The sequence below is a fragment of the Cricetulus griseus genome, chromosome 2 (assembly GCF_003668045.3).
Source record: "Cricetulus griseus strain 17A/GY chromosome 2, alternate assembly CriGri-PICRH-1.0, whole genome shotgun sequence".
In the NCBI taxonomy this organism is placed as follows: Eukaryota; Metazoa; Chordata; class Mammalia; order Rodentia; family Cricetidae; genus Cricetulus; species Cricetulus griseus.
In genome coordinates, this window is record NC_048595.1 from 373,280,723 (window position 1) to 373,297,615 (window position 16,893).

General features: G+C 49.5%; 1 protein-coding gene across 1 annotated transcript; it reads left to right on the plus strand.

Moving 5' to 3' along the window:
• Nucleotides 1-10,368: 10,368 nt before the first annotated feature.
• Nucleotides 10,369-15,876, plus strand: Mapk15 (mitogen-activated protein kinase 15). Its single transcript, XM_027404226.2, has 14 exons — nucleotides 10,369-10,437; nucleotides 11,707-11,805; nucleotides 11,918-11,947; nucleotides 12,052-12,142; nucleotides 12,631-12,761; nucleotides 12,844-13,007; nucleotides 13,174-13,313; nucleotides 13,893-13,950; nucleotides 14,540-14,677; nucleotides 14,764-14,869; nucleotides 14,974-15,178; nucleotides 15,283-15,386; nucleotides 15,462-15,590; nucleotides 15,691-15,876. The coding sequence occupies exons 1-14, from the start codon at nucleotides 10,369-10,371 to the stop codon at nucleotides 15,874-15,876; spliced, it is 1,650 nt and encodes a 549-aa protein (XP_027260027.1).
• The last annotated feature ends 1,017 nt before the right edge of the window (nucleotides 15,877-16,893 follow it).

Below are 16,893 nucleotides of genomic sequence, written 5' to 3' on the forward strand. Positions count from 1 at the left end.
CTTTTAATATGAAAGCAGAACCTAATCTGTCACACAATACTGGTCTCTTATACATGACTCCAGCTCAAACAGCTGCCATCTTCAGGAGTTCAGTCACACCCACTTGCAAAAGAACACTCTAGCAGCAGGGCTTCTTGACTGTCTACATCCCTTCATAGAGGCCCAAAGTTAGTCATGGGATCCTTACCTGAGTCAGCAGCCACCCCTTACCACCTGTTGTCTGCATCTCTGCCTTAATCTGGCCTCAGGGAGGGGCTAGAGGCTATAGGGAGGGAAGGACTAGGGGAGAAGGCTCCAGCTAAGGGCTGTGGGAAAGCCACCATCCCTGTGGGGTAGGGCTTTCTAGTGCAGCCTTCTAGTGAGGGGAGCACCTACACTCCACTAAATCACCCCTCATCCATGCTCTGTCGGGAAGCCCAATAAATCTAGAGCTTCCCAGAGTGCACTTTGGTAGAATTGTGCTTTGGTTTGCTATTAAATCCTAGGAGGAGAGAGAAATATTGCTTATGTTCAGGAAAGAATTTTAGTGCACGGTGGGGGAGGGGAGGTGCTTACATTTTCCATTCTCATGCCCTGTTCCTATGCAGGTCAGAACAACTGATGTAAATTTAACTAACTTTTATGAACCTTTGGTACACAGCCTGATTAAGTTAGCTGCCAGGCCAGGAAAGATGGTGACAAGTATATAGTTAAGGGAGTTAAAGTATTTACTTTATGAAATGATATAAATGATATATTTATAATGATATAAAAATGATATATTTATAATGATATAAGAAATGACATAAAAAATAAGATTTATTGAAGAAAATGTGGAGTCGCAGAGATGATGGGTCAGTGGTTAGGGAATTGCTGGTCTTGAAGGGGACCTGTATTTGTTTCCTTAGGGAATCCAATGTTCTCTGGCCTCTTTGGGCACCTGCGTGCATACACACACACACACACACACACACACACACACACACACACACACACACACAAAAATCTAAAAGTATATAGAGGCTGGAGAGATTGCTCAGTGATTAAGAGTATTTGCTGGCCAGGTGTTGGTGGCTGACCTGTCCAGCAAGTCCAGTTATTCAGGGTCTGAAGAGGTACTGCCTGAAAAGAGTCATGAGCAGGAGAAAGAAAGGAGACCATGCAAGCATAACAAATTTTGTCACGGTCTCGCTTTATTGCGGGAACATTAAGACTTATATAGGAATGGGGAGGAACTGAGGAGGGAGTTAGTAAATCTGATGCAAGCGGCTATCTAAAGAATGTCTGTTGCCTGAAAGCCTCCTATGTTTCTTGTCCTCGGAGCTGCTTATCTCTTCCCGGGATAGAACAGCCAGTGGCAGCAGTTGCCAGGTGGCAAGTCCTTCAAGGACCTGTAATTTTCCACTGCTCTGGATGGCCCCTTAACTTATGGCTCCCAACATCTCCCCCTTTCCTTTATTATGACGAAGCATCATGTTATTGGGTCAGGACCCCTGTCTTAGGACAACTGAGGGGTTGCGTCCCTCTCTCTGGCGCCATGCCCATTGAGTTGGCCTCTACGGCCTCTGTATGGCATGCTATCCATCGGAGGGTCCCTCAGGCTCCCGTCTCTGAGTATCCTGCCCTGGACGTGGGGAGGAGGGATCAGGACCAGACCTATTAATTCCAGGCTGTCCGGGCAGGCAACGAACAGCAAACTTACTGATCTGGTGCGGCTAGCAGTTAGTGGGGTCAAAAAAGGAAAAGAAAGGGTTAATTTTGCAAAGGCCCAAGGGCCAAATGATATAAGGAGGAGGAATATACCCATAAGGGGTCCCAGGATACTTGGCAAAAGAGTTGATAGCCAGGGAGAAGTAGAGAACCAGTTCTCATTCCATGATTCTTGTTGTTCCCTCTGTTTTTTCCTAATTTCTAGGTTAGTTTTTACTTTCTCTATGTTGTCTTGTACCAGTCCAGTCTTATCCTTATAAAAACAGCATTCCTCTTTAAGAGCTGCACAGAGGCTGCCTTCTTTAAGAAAGACAAGGTCAAGACCTCTCCTATTTTGTAACACCACCTCAGATAGAGAGACCAATGAGTCTTTTAAGTTTTGTAATCCTGTTTGTAATTCCTTTATATCTTTGTCCACTGCCATAGACAGTTGTGCATATTGCTGTTTAGAGGTGACGAGGGAGGCTATCCCCGTCCCTGCCCCTGCAGCTCTTAGTCCTAAAATGACAGCCAGGGTAATGGCCGAATAAGGTTCTCTTTTCTGTCGAGACCTTTCATCACCCCTCTCCCAAATTGGGAGGAGGTCTTCAGGGTCATGTATGGATAAGCAAGGCATCAGTTGGACAAGTGCACAGTAATCATGTTCATGTAAAAACTGGGCAGTAATAATGTAGGTGGTGAGTCCCAGAGAACAAGCAAAATAAGTTCCATCAGGTGCAGCTACATATGTAGATGACTGGTCAGTGATGACAGTTTGGTTGCACATTGGCTGTTAGGGTTCTGGGAAACGGAGTTCCGGTCCTCTAATACAGAGGCCTTTGCCTGAGACCTGGCTTAAGGTCAAGCCCTCATGGTTCACGGAATGCCATCTTAGTGAGGAAGTCTCATTGGTGAAGGTAAGGTTTGCCCTCATAGAAGGGTGGCCAAGGGGAAAAGCAAATCCAGCATTCCTGATAGCGAGAATTATTAAGGGACTGTAAGGCTAAAGCAGAAGCATTTACCATGAATAGAATGAGTTCTGCTGAGGAGGCGGGTCCGTGGGGTAACATGGGCTGAAAAATCGTGGTGTAGATTGAGGGACTTACTGCAGCAGGGAGGCTCGAGGAGCGGGCAGTTTTAGGGAGTGAGTCACGTAAAACTGTGGCAGCTTTAGGGAGTGTGCCATGTAAAACTGTGTTGGGGTCCATCGCTATCGTCGGGACCCAGGGAACAGATTTTGTTAGTTTTATCTTAAAGGTTAAGCCAATGTCTCGACCTAGCCAGTATACACGAAGTCCCCATTCCAGCCCCCTAGAGTTGGCCCAATCATAACTCCTTCCTGGGTCTGTGAAAAATATATTCAGGGGGTTGCACCATCCCTTGGTAGGGGAATCAGTATAGCACAACCTGGTGCGGGCAGCCTCTTTTGAGCTGGGAATTTTTCTTTTAACTGTAATAAAATCGCAGCTGGAGGAAGGATTCCAATATGTGTCTCCAGTCGTCTCACAGCTCCAGGAGGCACAATAAAAATCAGTAGAGAGCCCGCACTTTGTTACTAGGGATCTATTTCTGTGGGAGATTCCAGGACAAACATATATGGGTACGTCATTTAAAAGCTGTCTTTGTCCTGGATCTAAACATCCTGCAGTACCAGCCTGGTGGTACCCCTGAGGGCCTATCTCCAATGGGAGGAACTTAATCCCCAGGAATCATGTGCTCCCATGGCCAATCTGCAGAGATCTATCTCCAGAGGATCGAATTTAGGGCTGGGACCCATGGATGATGAGGAGTTAGCAACATCTCCAGCCTCATTTATAATTTGCCAGGTGAAATTAAAGATCTGCTAAGGGGAAGCATTTGCCATTCTTATCACCTCAAATGTTATCCAGATCCAGAAGAGGAAGCATCGTCCTTTTTTCCTTTGGTCCTTGCGTGACATCTAGAAAAGGAGAATTTTTCCTCAGGTTGGTTTGCCCTGGGTGGGTTATGTAATTTCACCAGGCGCTCGGGGAGCCATCTGGCATTTTGTGCTCGAGTTTCATATATGCTGGCATGTCCTTTGCCCCATATGAGCACAGGGTCAGGCCCTTCCCAGGTCCCTGTTATGGGATCCTTCCAGAGTGCCTGGGCATAAGTGGTCTGAGTGGAGGGGTGCCATAGTCTATCAGCTGCTGAGCATCCTTGATCGTCCAAGGACAAGAAACTGGCATTTTCCTTGATTGAGTAGAGGGTCTCCTGACCCATCAGCTTGGCTATTGTGTGTTTAAGTGTCTGATTGGCACGCTCAACAATGCCTTGGCCTCCAAAGCCACAGAGAAACCCTGCCTCGAAACCCCCTCCCCCAAAAGGAAGATATTTCTATATATCGATTTTACCTTGAACATGGGTCCCTGAGAAGGTGCCACAATTGGTACATATGGTTAATATCCTGCATTTTATTAGCTTGAGTGTCTAAGTCAAGGCCATACTATTTTGTCTTTGGATCTGAAATCCTAGGGTCAGAGAAGCCTTTTGTGCCAGTGGCTTCATGTCTTGTAATAAAGCTACTGTTGTTTTTGTTTGGCTTTTGGTTTTTTGAGACAGGATTACTCCATGTAGCTTTGGCTGTCCTGGCACTCACTCTGTAGACCACGATGGTCTTGAACTCAGAGATCCACCTGCCTCTGCCTCCCGAGTACTGCGATTAAAACTGTGCTCGACCGTCACCTGGCCTAAGCTACAGTTTTTACACTTATTGGGTGTTTGACACAGCTATGGGCAGAGTAGCTGGTAGATTAGAACTGGATATTAGAACAAGTCACAAAACCCACCAGTAGCACAAAGGACAAAGATAAAATGGGTAAAGGTTTGAAAAGAATCTGCAAATGTGGACACAGGGATAGCCATGAAACACATGGAAATTTGTATATGAGGAAAGTGGCAAATTAAGATTAGATAAAATAAATACATGTTCACTACAAGACTGATCACACATACTCCTGGGTACATGAGGAAATTCAGACTTTCACACACAACATGTTGCTCAGATGTAAAATGACAAAATTACTTTAGAAATTGTTGTCTAAGCCAGCCGTTGAATGCCTTTAATCCCAGCGCTCAGGAGGCAGAGGCAGGTGGATCTCTGTGAGTTCAAGGCCAGCCTGGTCTACAGAGTGAGTTCCAGGATAGGCTCCAAAGCCACAGAGAAACCCTATCTCAAAAAAAACAACAAACAAACAAACAAACAAACAAACAAACGAACAAAACCAAATTGTTGCCTACTATTTTGCTATTGTTTAAATTTTATTTTTATGCGTATGGGTATTTTGGCTGCATATATGTCTATGCACCATGTTTATGAGGGGTGCCCAAGGAAGTCAGAAGAGAGTATCAAATCCCTTGGAACTGGAGTTGCAGATGGTGGTAAGTCACTATGTTGGTGCTGCAATTGAACCTGTGTCCTCTGGAAGAACAGTCAGTGCTTCTAAAACTGGTGAGTCATTTTTCAAGCCCTCCCATTATCTAGTTTTTGATGGAACTGAGCACTCACTTACTTTACTACATTTTATTTTAAGTCCTTATGTGAGAATAATGGAAATGTATTGTTTGTTAAAGAGGGAATATAGTATTAGCAGCATGTTCATTCATAGAAGACCCAAAGATAAAATAACTCCAACATCTCATACCATAGCCAACACTGAATAGGGCTAAATTACTGATGCATAACATGAATGAATCTGAGGAAAAAGGATGAATGAAATAGTTGTCACATAAAAGAACACTTTATGTGCATGTATGTCCATGTATGGGTGGGTACATATGCTTTAAGGTGTGCATGCATGTGGAGACCTGAGGACAACATCTGGTATTGTTTTTCAGACATTGTCTTTGTCATTTTCTTTTCTCACTAGTCTAGCATAAAGATTGCTACATAGGATAGGCTTGTGGCCAGAAAGTTCTAGGATCCACCTGTCTCCAGCTCCCCAGGGCTGGGATTGCATTCATCCACCATCACCTGGGGGTAGGGGGTAGGAGGATCATGTAGGTTCAGAGGATTGAACTCAGGTCCTCATGCTAGCAAGCAGCCCTGTACTGACTGAGCCATTTCCCAATCCCAAATAGAACTATTCCATCAAGATTAGAAAGTAGAGTATTCCACATGGAGCAATGTAGAAAATAATGTTTGCCTCTTGGGGAATGAAGGCACCAATTTAATAGGAAGAGCAGAAGCATACTTGCTGGAGGTGATGGCATTTGGTACTTTGAACGAGGTTTTCAGTGTGTGGATGTAGGTGTGTGCTAGAACTCAGTGAATGCACACATCCTTTATGTGCTGTTGGCTAATTTTGCCTCAAAGTAGCTCATAAACATTGAAATCTTGACATCCTCTGCACACACGACGAGTTCTGTAGATGCCTGCAGCATCACAATATAAACCAATAATAGTTGTTTATGGAAACAGACACATGAAAACACATGGAATGAACAGGCACGGCGCTAATGAGGGACAAGATGGCAGATTGTGTAATACTCCTTCACCTCAAAATTTGTTTAACTCTGAGATATGTTTGAATTTTAAAAAGTATTTAAATTTTATTTATGTGTCTGTGTGTGTATGTGCACATATATGTGTGAGTCCCATGGAATCCAGAAAAGTGTGTCAGACCCATGGAGCTAGACTAACCCATTCAGTTACAGGCAGTTGTGAGGTACCTAATGTGGGTGCTAAGAACCTAACTCAGGTTCTTTGGGAGAGCAATACATGTTCTTAATCACTGAGCTACCTCTCCAACCCCTTAATTTTTTTTTTAATTAGAAAACATCATGCTAAGATTGAAGAAGGAGACAAATCTACATTCAATTTTTTTGTTTGTTTGTTTCTCAAGACCAGAGAGATGAGTCAGTAGTTAAAGGCACTTGCTGCTCTTGTAGAAGATCTGAGTTCAGTTGCTAGAACCCAAGGGATGACTCACAATCATCTGTAGTTTTAGTTCCAATACCTCCAGTGCCCCATTCTGGCCTTCGCAGGTACCAGGAACACATGCAGTATACATACAAACATTCAGGCAAAACACTTTAAGCACTATGTATGTATGTATGTATGTATGTATGTATGTATGTATGTGTACATACATATATATTGCTTTTTTGATACAGGGTTTCCCTGTGTAGCTTTGGAGGCTGTCCTGGAACTTGCTCTTGTAGACTGGGCTGGCCTGGAACTCACAAAGATCCACCTGCCTCTGTCTCCCAAGTCCTGGGATCAAAGGTGTGCACCACCACCCACCACTGCCCAGCAAAAATAAATCTTAAAAAATGACAACAACAAACACACCAGTGTCTGTCTATTTAGTCCTGGCTGTCCTAGAACTCACTATGTAGATCAGGCTGAATTCAAACTTACAGAATCTCCTGCCTCTGCCTTACCAGTGCTAAGATTAAAGGCATGTACCACCATACCTAGAAAAAAAGTAAATCCTTTTTTAAAAGTTCCCATATTTTAAGTAAAGAAACTTGCACTGTTACTTTAGAAATATTTCCCCCAGCTGGACGTTGGTGGTGCATGCCTTTAACCCCAGCACTAGGGAGGCAGAGGCAGGCGGATCTCTGTGAGTTCAAGGCCAGCCTGGTCTCCAGAGTGAGTGCCAGGACAGGCCCCAAAGCCACAGAGAAACCCTGTCTCGAAAAAACAAAACAACAGCAACAACAAAAAAAAATAAGAAAGAAAGAAAGAAAAAAAGAAATATTTCCCCCAATTTTCTCTGAAAACACTGTTTCCTGTGTTCCACCTGACAAACTTGGAAATTCCAGTACAAGCATGCTCTCTCCCCTCCTCCCTACTCTGAGAGAATGTTTTGGCTGTATGTGTGTTCATATTTGTGTGTGTGTCTATGTGCCCACTGCCTATGCAGGCATGTCTGCGTGTATATAAAGACCAGACGTCAATACTGAATGTTGTTCCTCAAGAGACCTCCACTTTGTTTTTTCAGACAAGTCTCTCACTGGGAGCTGGAACGCAATTGGGCTAGGCAGGCTAGCCGGCATACTCCAGGGATCCACCTACCAGCAGTGGGATTGCAAACCCACACCACCATAGCCAGCTTTTTATGTGGTGCTGGGGATTAAACTCAGGTCCTTTGGTCCCCAGGCCTGCACAGTGGCTGAGGCAGACTGTGAGATTTTTCTCCAAACACTGAAGAATAATAATGAATAAAAACTCTTTCATAATTGTGTGTGTCCAGTTCTGAGTTAAGTCCAAAGATAAACGGGCTTGAACAGAAATTCTTTGCAGGTAACATAGATTTTAAGCGAGGATATCTTACACTTGAAGTGACCTGGAAGTCTGTTTGAGGTTCCAGATCCAAGTTACACTTTGTGCTATTAAACATGCTTTACAGAAACTGGAAGCTTGGCCATTTAGGACAAATGGGAGGTTGACATAGCAAAGATAGTTCCCAATTATTATGAAATAGGTCAGTGTTGTTTTTAGGTCATTTTTAACTAGAGTTTGCCTGACAGCCTGTTTGAATTACACTCTTTTTGGTGTGGGAATAGGTCCTAATGGGCAGTCTTGATGAACAAATATTAACAAAAATGTACCTTCAGCAATCCTATAGTCTACTAGAGTACAGATGTCTTTTAGACAGGGTTTCTCTGTGTTGCCCTAGCTGCTCTGGAATTCACTCTGTAGACCAGGATGGCCTTGAACTCAGATCCACTTGCTTCTGCCTCCCGAGTGCTGGGATTAAAGGTGTGTCATCACTGCTCATCCTAAACTCTATATTTCTTCTCTTTTTCTTTTTCTGGTTTTTCAAGGCAGGTTTTCTCTTTGCAGCTTTGTAGACCAGGCTGGCCTCGAACTCACAGAGATCCACCTGCCTCTGCCTCCTGGGTGCTGGGATTAAAAGTGTGCACCACCACTGCCCGGCCTGTGTTTCTTATCTTTCTGTAGTTCCTAATTAGTCTGGTTAGCATGATGCTTATCCTCCAGTCATATTGGAGGCAGTGCTCCCTAGCTAAATTCTACTTTTGTGTAATGATTTTTTCTAAGCACGTTTACTGAAAAATCCTTTATAATATCAGTTCATCACTTCCAGTTTTCCTTCATCTTAATCACTTTACCTACTGAGCTATCTATCTCTCTAACCCTGGTAGCAGCATTTTTTATTCCCCAGGATGCAAGAGGAGCACACTGTCCCTGCCTGGGGTCAGCGGTTATGGCAGACATCTCAGCAATTGTGTGGCCAGACCCCACAGTGCCACCTGATATTCCTTAGTACTTTGGCTACTCTGCCACAGGCCTGACTTGCCTGCCATCATTGATAACAGGTATTCAAAGAATCAAGGCAGAAGCAACAGGAAAATCTGAAAAACTTTTATTGTAATTTAAACTTTTTTTGTATGCTTTGCCTGCATGTATGTCTGTGTGAGTGTGCTAGAACTGGAGTTACAGGCAGTTGTGAGCCACCATGAGGGTGCTGGGAATTGAACCTAGATCCTGTGGAAGAGCAGTCAAATGTTCATAATGGCTGAGCCATCTCTTCATCCGAAAGATTCTCTCTAAAAAGGTGTAGCATAGGATAACTTAACTATCCAATCCAGTAAATAAATGTGGACGACGATGGTTTCTTTTGTGTGTTGGAGGTTTTAATTATTGATTTACATCAGATTTAAATTTCGCCCTTACTCTATGTACCACTCAGATCTGGATGGGCCCTACTTATGTGATACTGAACCATGCTGTAAACAGTCCTTCATTATAAGTGTCTGGAACGGGCCAGGCATCCCTCTCCAGTTTCTGTTGAAACAAGAGAAGCCTCCTGGAAGTAGGTGACGGTGGGTGAAGTACAGGAATCACTCTCCTTATGCCTTCGGGGATGAGGTTCCTAGACGTCACTCAATTTCCTTATGGAAACTGAGGCATACTTGGCCTCTTCCCGGTTTTTGTTTTGTTGGGGTATTGGGAATGGAGTGCTGGGCTTCATACAAGGTAGGTAAGCCTCTTGCCACTGAGCCATATAACCTGCATTCTGGGTCTCTCTGGTCAGCCTAAGCCTGCCACCCTTTCCACATCCGAACAAAGACTCCAGCAGCCTGGATCCACTTTCACGCAGTGTTCCCTGCTCTTGTGTGGAGTCCCCAGCTCAGCATGATCACAACCTCCTTGCCTCTTGCAACCTCCTCCTTCACATCAGTGGGCCCAGTGCTTTGATCCTCTGGGTGGTCCATAACTTTGATCTCCATTCAACTCCCCTGACAAGTAGGCCTGGAGCCTCAAACACGTCGGGTTCACTCCCACTTGGTGCTTTTCCCAGTCACCAGCTCTAGTGCTCTTCTACCAGGGTCCAGGGCACCCGCCATGCCCCGACCTTTTCACCCACTGTTGCATCCAACAGCTTCGCTCCTGAGAGAGCCCGGCTCTGAATCCCCGACGTTCAACTCCCTCTGCACCCTAAGATGTGCCCAACCCAGGGGTTGGCAGTGCTGCTTCGCCTCTGTGCCCAGCGCATTCGGGGATACCCTTCCCACTTCAACCCCCACCCCGCGAGCAGCATTGACCAGGAGACCCAAGCAGACAGGTGGGGCTGGCTGCGGACCCCGCCCATTGGCGCAGGCGCAAGGGTGGTGCACCGCGGCTACCGGTTCCCAAGCCAACGGATCAACAGGTCCAGCTCCGAGGAGTCGTCTGTGGATACCAAGAGCCTGCACCTGCCTCTCGTCATGTGTGCTGCCGAGTTGGACCGCCACATAACCCAGAGATACCTGATTAAGCGGAGGCTTGGGAAAGGGGTGAGCACAGGGACGCCCACCTATCCGAGGGGCACTGCAGTCACCTGGGGGCCTGGTTAGCCCCCTCAAGGTCTAGTTCTTCTGACACGGGATGCTGGCTTCTGGGCTCCCGTCCTGCCTCTTCCGAGGCTCCTGTACTCCTTCCTATTTCCATAAGGAAACTAGGTTACCCTCAGAGACCTCGCCCTGGAAGGCTGGTGACTACCAGGGCCTCCAGGTCGCAGGAGGAGAGGTTTTGGTGCTCCACCCACTTCCATTGCCTTTCTGGGTTCCCATAGGTTATTCTGGGGAAGCCTGGCCCATTCCAGTTTCTGAGGGTGAAGGGCTGCTCCCAGCATGGCTCAGGAGCTCATAGACCAGGCTCAGGAAGTCTGAGTCCGAATACACAAACTGAGAACAGGAACTAACAGTGTGTGAGTTCGGGTGTATTCGTGACTGTAATTGGGTCTGAGCATATGGGGCCGTATGTGTAAATGTGTGTGATTGTGTAGGTGTGTTCTGTGTATAGTGGGGGGGGGGCAGGGAGGACGGGACAAGCCAACAGCAATTGCAAAGGCCCCGAGGCAAAGACATTCTTGGCTGTTGGAGACACACTACATTTTAATGCATTGGACCAGGAAGAGATAGGATAGAGTATCAGTGATGGGTCCCATTATGTGGAAGGGATCTGGGACACCTTCAAGACTTTGGCTTTTATTTTAATTGACAGCTGTAGCCGCTGTTTGTAACATTCACTTTACAAAGCTCACCCCCTCTACTCTGGTGAGGCTTGGTGGAGATGGGTGGGAGTGGCAGAGAGAGTACATAGCCAACCCACAAGAGGTGCTGGAAGCATGGACCAGCGTACAGCAGAGCTGGAATGGTCAAAAGGCCCTGGATACATTCTGAAGGTCAAGTCAACAGAATTTACTAAGCAGATAGCATGGGGGTGTAGAGAAAGTCAGAATGCGTGGGGAGCTGGAGGGGTCCAAGGTCATTATAGAGACAGCAGGCTTCAGGTCCTGCCCAGTAAGTAGTACCCACTTGTGGACTCATATCCTGGTAGGGACCTCTCTTAGTTCTCACCCTTTCCCACCACTCCAGAAGATGCTGTGGGCTCGGCCACTCTAGGTCTTGCCACACTTCTGACCCCTCCCAGGATCGATCCAGAGCTGGATGGGACAGCCTGGCTGGATGGTGTGTGTGTGTGTGTGTGTGTGTGTGTGTGTGTGTGTGTGTGTGTGTGTGAGAATACCCCTGCATTCAGCAAGCTGACCATGTGTTTCCCAGGCTTATGGCATTGTGTGGAAGGCAGTGGATCGGAGGACTGGCGATGTAGTAGCTATCAAGAAAATCTTTGATGCCTTTAGGGACCAGACAGATGCTCAGGTAAATGAGCAGTGGGGAGTATGGGGAGGAGCAGTGAGCTGTGGGAGGACCTGACACAGCAGGTTTCCTGTCATTTCCGGGTCAGCCTGCTGGGTATTTCTGTTTCTTACAGAGAACTTTCAGGGAAGTCATGCTTCTCCAGGTAAGTGGCCCAGGCCATCCTGCCACATCCCTTCCCTGGGTGCAGGTCCTCACTGGCCCAGAGCACGGCCTTGGCTTTGCAGCAGCAGCAGTCTGTCTTCCCAGGAGTTTGGGGACCATCCCAACATCATCCGCCTGCTTGATGTGATCCCAGCAGAGAATGACAAGGATATTTACCTGGTGTTTGAGTCCATGGGTGAGTGAGGCCTTGGCCAGACCCCAGCCCTACTTAAGTGGCCTGGCTCCCTTCTTATGGCCCTCTGATGCCTAGCTCACATTGTCACTTTCATCTGTCTCCTGACCCTGAGCACAAAGCTGGTGAGGTCTGACCTTCAAGATTGGTAGTGACACCCTCCCCTTACCCTGCCTGCACTGGCCATTTTGTCCCTTTTGCACAGGGCTCTTGCTCTGCCCTCACTTGCTGTGTTCTCCCTCTTCCCACTCAGTTTGTTAAAAAAAAAAAAAAAAGAAGAAGAAGAAGAAGAACATGAAATAGGATGAAAATAATTCCATAGGGCATTCTGGCTGCATTGACAGTGAAGACAGATATGATGGCCGGGTAGCCAGGCAGAGAGCCCAGAATGGGCTGAGGGCTGGTGCAGGCTCAAAGTGGTTCAGACCTCACTCTTCACCCACCCTCCAGACTGACCTGCGTATCCTTCCCCGGCTCCTGCCCCTTCCCAGACACCGACCTGAATGCAGTCATCCAGAAGGGCAAACTACTGGAGGATATCCACAAGCGTTGCATCTTTTACCAGCTCTTGAGGGCCACCAAGTTTATCCACTCAGGGCGTGTCATCCACCGGGACCAGAAGGTTGGGTCCACACTGTGCCCACATGTCCCTGGCTCCACTGTGCACCCAGCCCATTGGGTCTCAAGTCCATTCCTCTCTCCAGCCAGCCAATGTTCTATTGGATGCTGCTTGTCGGGTGAAACTCTGTGACTTTGGCCTGGCACGCTCCCTGAGTGACCTCTCTGAAGGGCCCGAGGGCCAGGCCCTGACAGAGTATGTGGCCACACGCTGGTACCGAGCTCCAGAGGTTCTTCTCTCCTCCCGATGGTAACAGCTGAAGACCCAACCTACCTTCACCCTTCAGGTCCCTTAGGGTACCCTGTATCCCGGTCCTGCCTCGGCCCACCTGAGTACTCAATGCCCTGTCCTTACACTCCCATCCTGCCTCTGCCTCTGTGCTCCCTGCCCTTGCACATACCCCTTCCTGCCCCAGGTATACCCCTGGGGTGGACATGTGGAGCCTGGGCTGCATATTGGGAGAGATGCTTCGGGGACAGCCGCTGTTCCCTGGCACATCTACTTTCCACCAGCTGGAGCTGATCCTGGAGACCATTCCGTTGCCCTCCATGGAGGGTGAGCATGTACACTCAGGTCCCAACCTGGGTGGCCTGTCGCTAGGCATAGGATAATGAGAGTCAGAGGGCACAGCTGTGGAGAGTGTCCCCAGTACTATGCAGAGGAGAGAATCATTTGACCCAGGAAAACTGAAAAGGGCCTTGTGGAGGGAGGGTCCAGGAGTAGTTGCTGGGGACTGGTGCAGAGAGACAGAATTGGTCACAAGACAGTGCAAGCCAACTGATTGTGCAGAGGGCCAGGGGAACAAGAGTGAGGTGTCTGTGCTGGCTGCTGAGATCGTGGAGAGGGACATGGCAAGAGGGAGACACCTTTCAAGGCCCAGCAGGGTGCCATGTCCTCCCTTGCATAGCACCAAAGGGACATGTGACCCCAGTACCCTTTATGTGAGCATGTTGAGAGTGTGTGATTTCCAGGTAAGGCACAGCAATGGACCAAATAGCTGGTTTTTAGGTGTTTGAGCCCTTTTAAACACAGACTCTGTAAGAGGCTATTGATTGTCTATGTGGCCAGGGAAAGGGATGGCTGCTCCTTTCCCTAGCCTGCCTGCTCATACCTCTGTTTTCCACCCACCCACAGAGCTCCAGGGCCTTGGCTCAGACTACAGTACTTTGATTCTGCAGAACCTTGGGTCCAAGTGAGTGGAACCCTTAGGTGTGGGGAAGGGGTGTCAGGTCGCAGGAGGGGGATGCCATCTTGCAGCTGGCCCGAGAACCCATTTGTACCAATGCAGAGCTGTGCACTCAGCCCCAGCCTCTTAAAACTTAGTTACTGGGGATGGGAGGGAGACCTGGGGGAACAAAATCCTGGCAAGAAAAAGAGAAAAGAAAAACAAGAAAACAAGACCCATCCCCCAGAAATTAGAACATCCAGCCTTAGAAAAGGGGAGGGGGCTGGAGAGATGGCTCGGAGGTTAAGAGCACTGCTTGCTCTTCCAGAGGTCCTGAGTTCAATTCCCAGCAACCACATGGTGGCTCACAACCATCTACAATGAGATCTGGTGTCCTCTTCTGGCCTATAAGCAGACATGCAGGCAGAACACTGTACACATAATAAATAAATGAGAGAGAGAGAAAGAGAGAGAGAGAGGGTCGCACTGAGCGGGGAAGAGGGTGTGGAGAGGTGACGACCTCGGGAGGGGAACTCGAGGAGTGGGATTTACACAAGCAGACAGAAGGTGCCGCGGGTGGGGCCCTAGAGAGGAGACGACAGGCAGCTGCCCGCAGGCCACGGCAGACGCTGGACGCCCTCCTGCCGCCAGACACCCCGCCAGAAGCCCTGGACCTCCTCAAGCGACTCTTGGCGTTTGCTCCGGACAAGCGGCTTAGCGCTGAGCAGGCGCTGCAACACCCCTACGTTCAGAGGTGAGACTCGAAGAGAGCTGACATCGGAGTGGAGCCTGAGTGACTTGTGTCCTGCCACGTCTGCATCCATCTTTCTGGCTCCACAGATTCCATTGCCCCGACCGCGAGTGGACGCGGGGATCCGATGTGCGGCTCCCGGTGTACGAAGGAGACGAGCTCACTGCACTAGAGTATCGCAACCGCCTGTACCAGGTGCTGGGACTGCGGACTCCCATCGCCCGCTTTCCACGGGCACCCGCAGCGACCCCAGTGCGGTCCGCCACCCCCCCACTCTGAGCGCCCCTCCCATCCCGCAGATGATCCTGCAGCGGAGGGGGAACAACCGCAGCCCTCGAGAGGAATGCCTGGGGGGAGCGGCCTCTTGGGCAGAGCTCAGGGCTTCCCAGGCCCGAGCTCAATCGCTCAAGCCCAGAGTCCTCTCCCAGGTCCCCACGGAGACTCCTGCGCGGAAACGCGGACCCAAACCTCAGAGTAGCCCAGGTCATAACCCCGAGCCCGTGGGTGAGCTTTGCCTGCCTCCCACGCACCCCTGCCCCCATCTCCGTAGGGCCACCAACGTGCACAACCGGAACCTAACTCAGGGGGTTGCTCTTATGACCCCACAGAAGTTCCCAGGCAGAACTCAGACCCCCTGTTCCAACTTCCGCCACCAAGCAGGGGGGAAAGGCCCCCAGGGGCCACAGCGGAGCCACCCTCGGTACCCTCAGGGGTAAGTCGAGGTTGGGTGGGCACGGAAGAGCCTCTTACAGTAGCTTTCCGTGACCCTGTGGCGCACCCCTTCCAGGTGAAGACAAATGTTAGGGTGGTGGCGCCCTCCCTGACTTCACAGGCAGCGGCTCAGGCGGCCAATCTGGCCCTGATCCGCAGTGAACCGGTCCGGGGCGGTGGGCCGAGGGCAGCCGGCGCGCGACGGGTGAGCCCGGCCCTTCCCAGCTCCCTCCAGTGGGGTACGTATCCCCCAGAGCCCTGCTCCACTCCTCTCCCTCCTGAACAAGACCCTCGCCTGCGTGCAGGTCCCTTCTCGCCTGCCCCGGGACGCCCCGGAACCCCGGCCCGGCCGAAGGATGTTTGGCACCTCGGCCTCTCAGGGGGCCCAGGGCGCAGCCAGAGCTGCACTTGGCGGCTACTCCCAGGCCTACGGGACCGTGTGCCACTCGGCGCTGTGCCGCCTTCCCCTACTCCCCGGACCGCGTGTGTGAGCCGCCCACCGGCCTCCTCGCGGCAACCTGGCGCCGTTCCCCAACCCCCAGCGCATCTCCCTCCTTTGACCCTCTGCATTCGAGTTCCCGGAGGGTTCTCTGAGCCTCTCTCTCCTAATGGGGAGTAGACGGCGGTTTCCACTACACCACCACCACCTTCTTCCAATAAAGCCATATTTTACCCAGTCCAGCTAAGCCATCTTTCATCTACTTCCATCCGAGGCCTCCCTTCTAGGTCTCAAACCTTTCCCGAAGCCCATTCCCCTGAGTGCTCCACTCCTGAATCCTGTGCTCAGCACAAAGTTGAGAGCCGTGTCTGCCCCCTGAGGCTTCTGCCCACTCAGCCTAGTCCTCTGGCGTGCGGATCCACTCCCCACCCAGGTGCAGGTTACCAATCCACTCCCCACCCAGGTGCAAGTTACCAAAGAAAAGGGGAGGGGGGGTGCAGCACCTCTCTTGGCCTGAGGCTCTTGCTATCTTTTGTTGGTGACTGCAGACTGTGGTCTAGCCACACAGTGACTGACTCCTGGTTTGTCTCCAGGTCTTGATTTAAAAAGAGGACAGGAAGACACCCAGAAGATCACGTGGTGGCACTACTGTGCAAAGGGTTTGGTGTGAGTTCAGACCAGACTTGTGTAGGCACTCAAGTATTCCACACACTCTCTGAAACTGGGCCGGAGTAGAACACAGGAAAGCCATTTTCTCCACTACCTGGCTAGGGAAGCTAACTCAATCTGCTGCCTGCGGCAGGGCAAATGACAAAAGGGACAAGGCACGTGTAGGAGAAGCTGGGCAGAGTTGGAGCCTGCACAGCAGTGATAATGGGTGAAACGAAACAGGGTCAGAAAAGCAAGTAACTGGGTATAGGAGAGGCAGGTATGATTCCAACATGGCGGAGAGCCAGTCGGAACTGGAGCCAAAAGCCTGAGGTGGCTGACTGCCAAAGTGGTCAGTGCGTGGTTTCAAGAGTCTGAGGCATAGCTCCAAGTTACTGACAAACAGAACAAAGGAGTCTGT

Bases quoted from the DNA above. Each gene is read 5' to 3' on its own strand.
- Mapk15 (XM_027404226.2), top strand. From the start codon at position 10,369: ATGTGTGCTGCCGAGTTGGACCGCCACATAACCCAGAGATACCTGATT. The intron at 12,762-12,843 runs GTTGGGTCCACA...TCCTCTCTCCAG, and splicing joins TCATCCACCGGGACCAGAAG to CCAGCCAATGTTCTATTGGA. The intron at 13,314-13,892 runs GTGAGCATGTAC...ACCCACCCACAG, and splicing joins TCCGTTGCCCTCCATGGAGG to AGCTCCAGGGCCTTGGCTCA.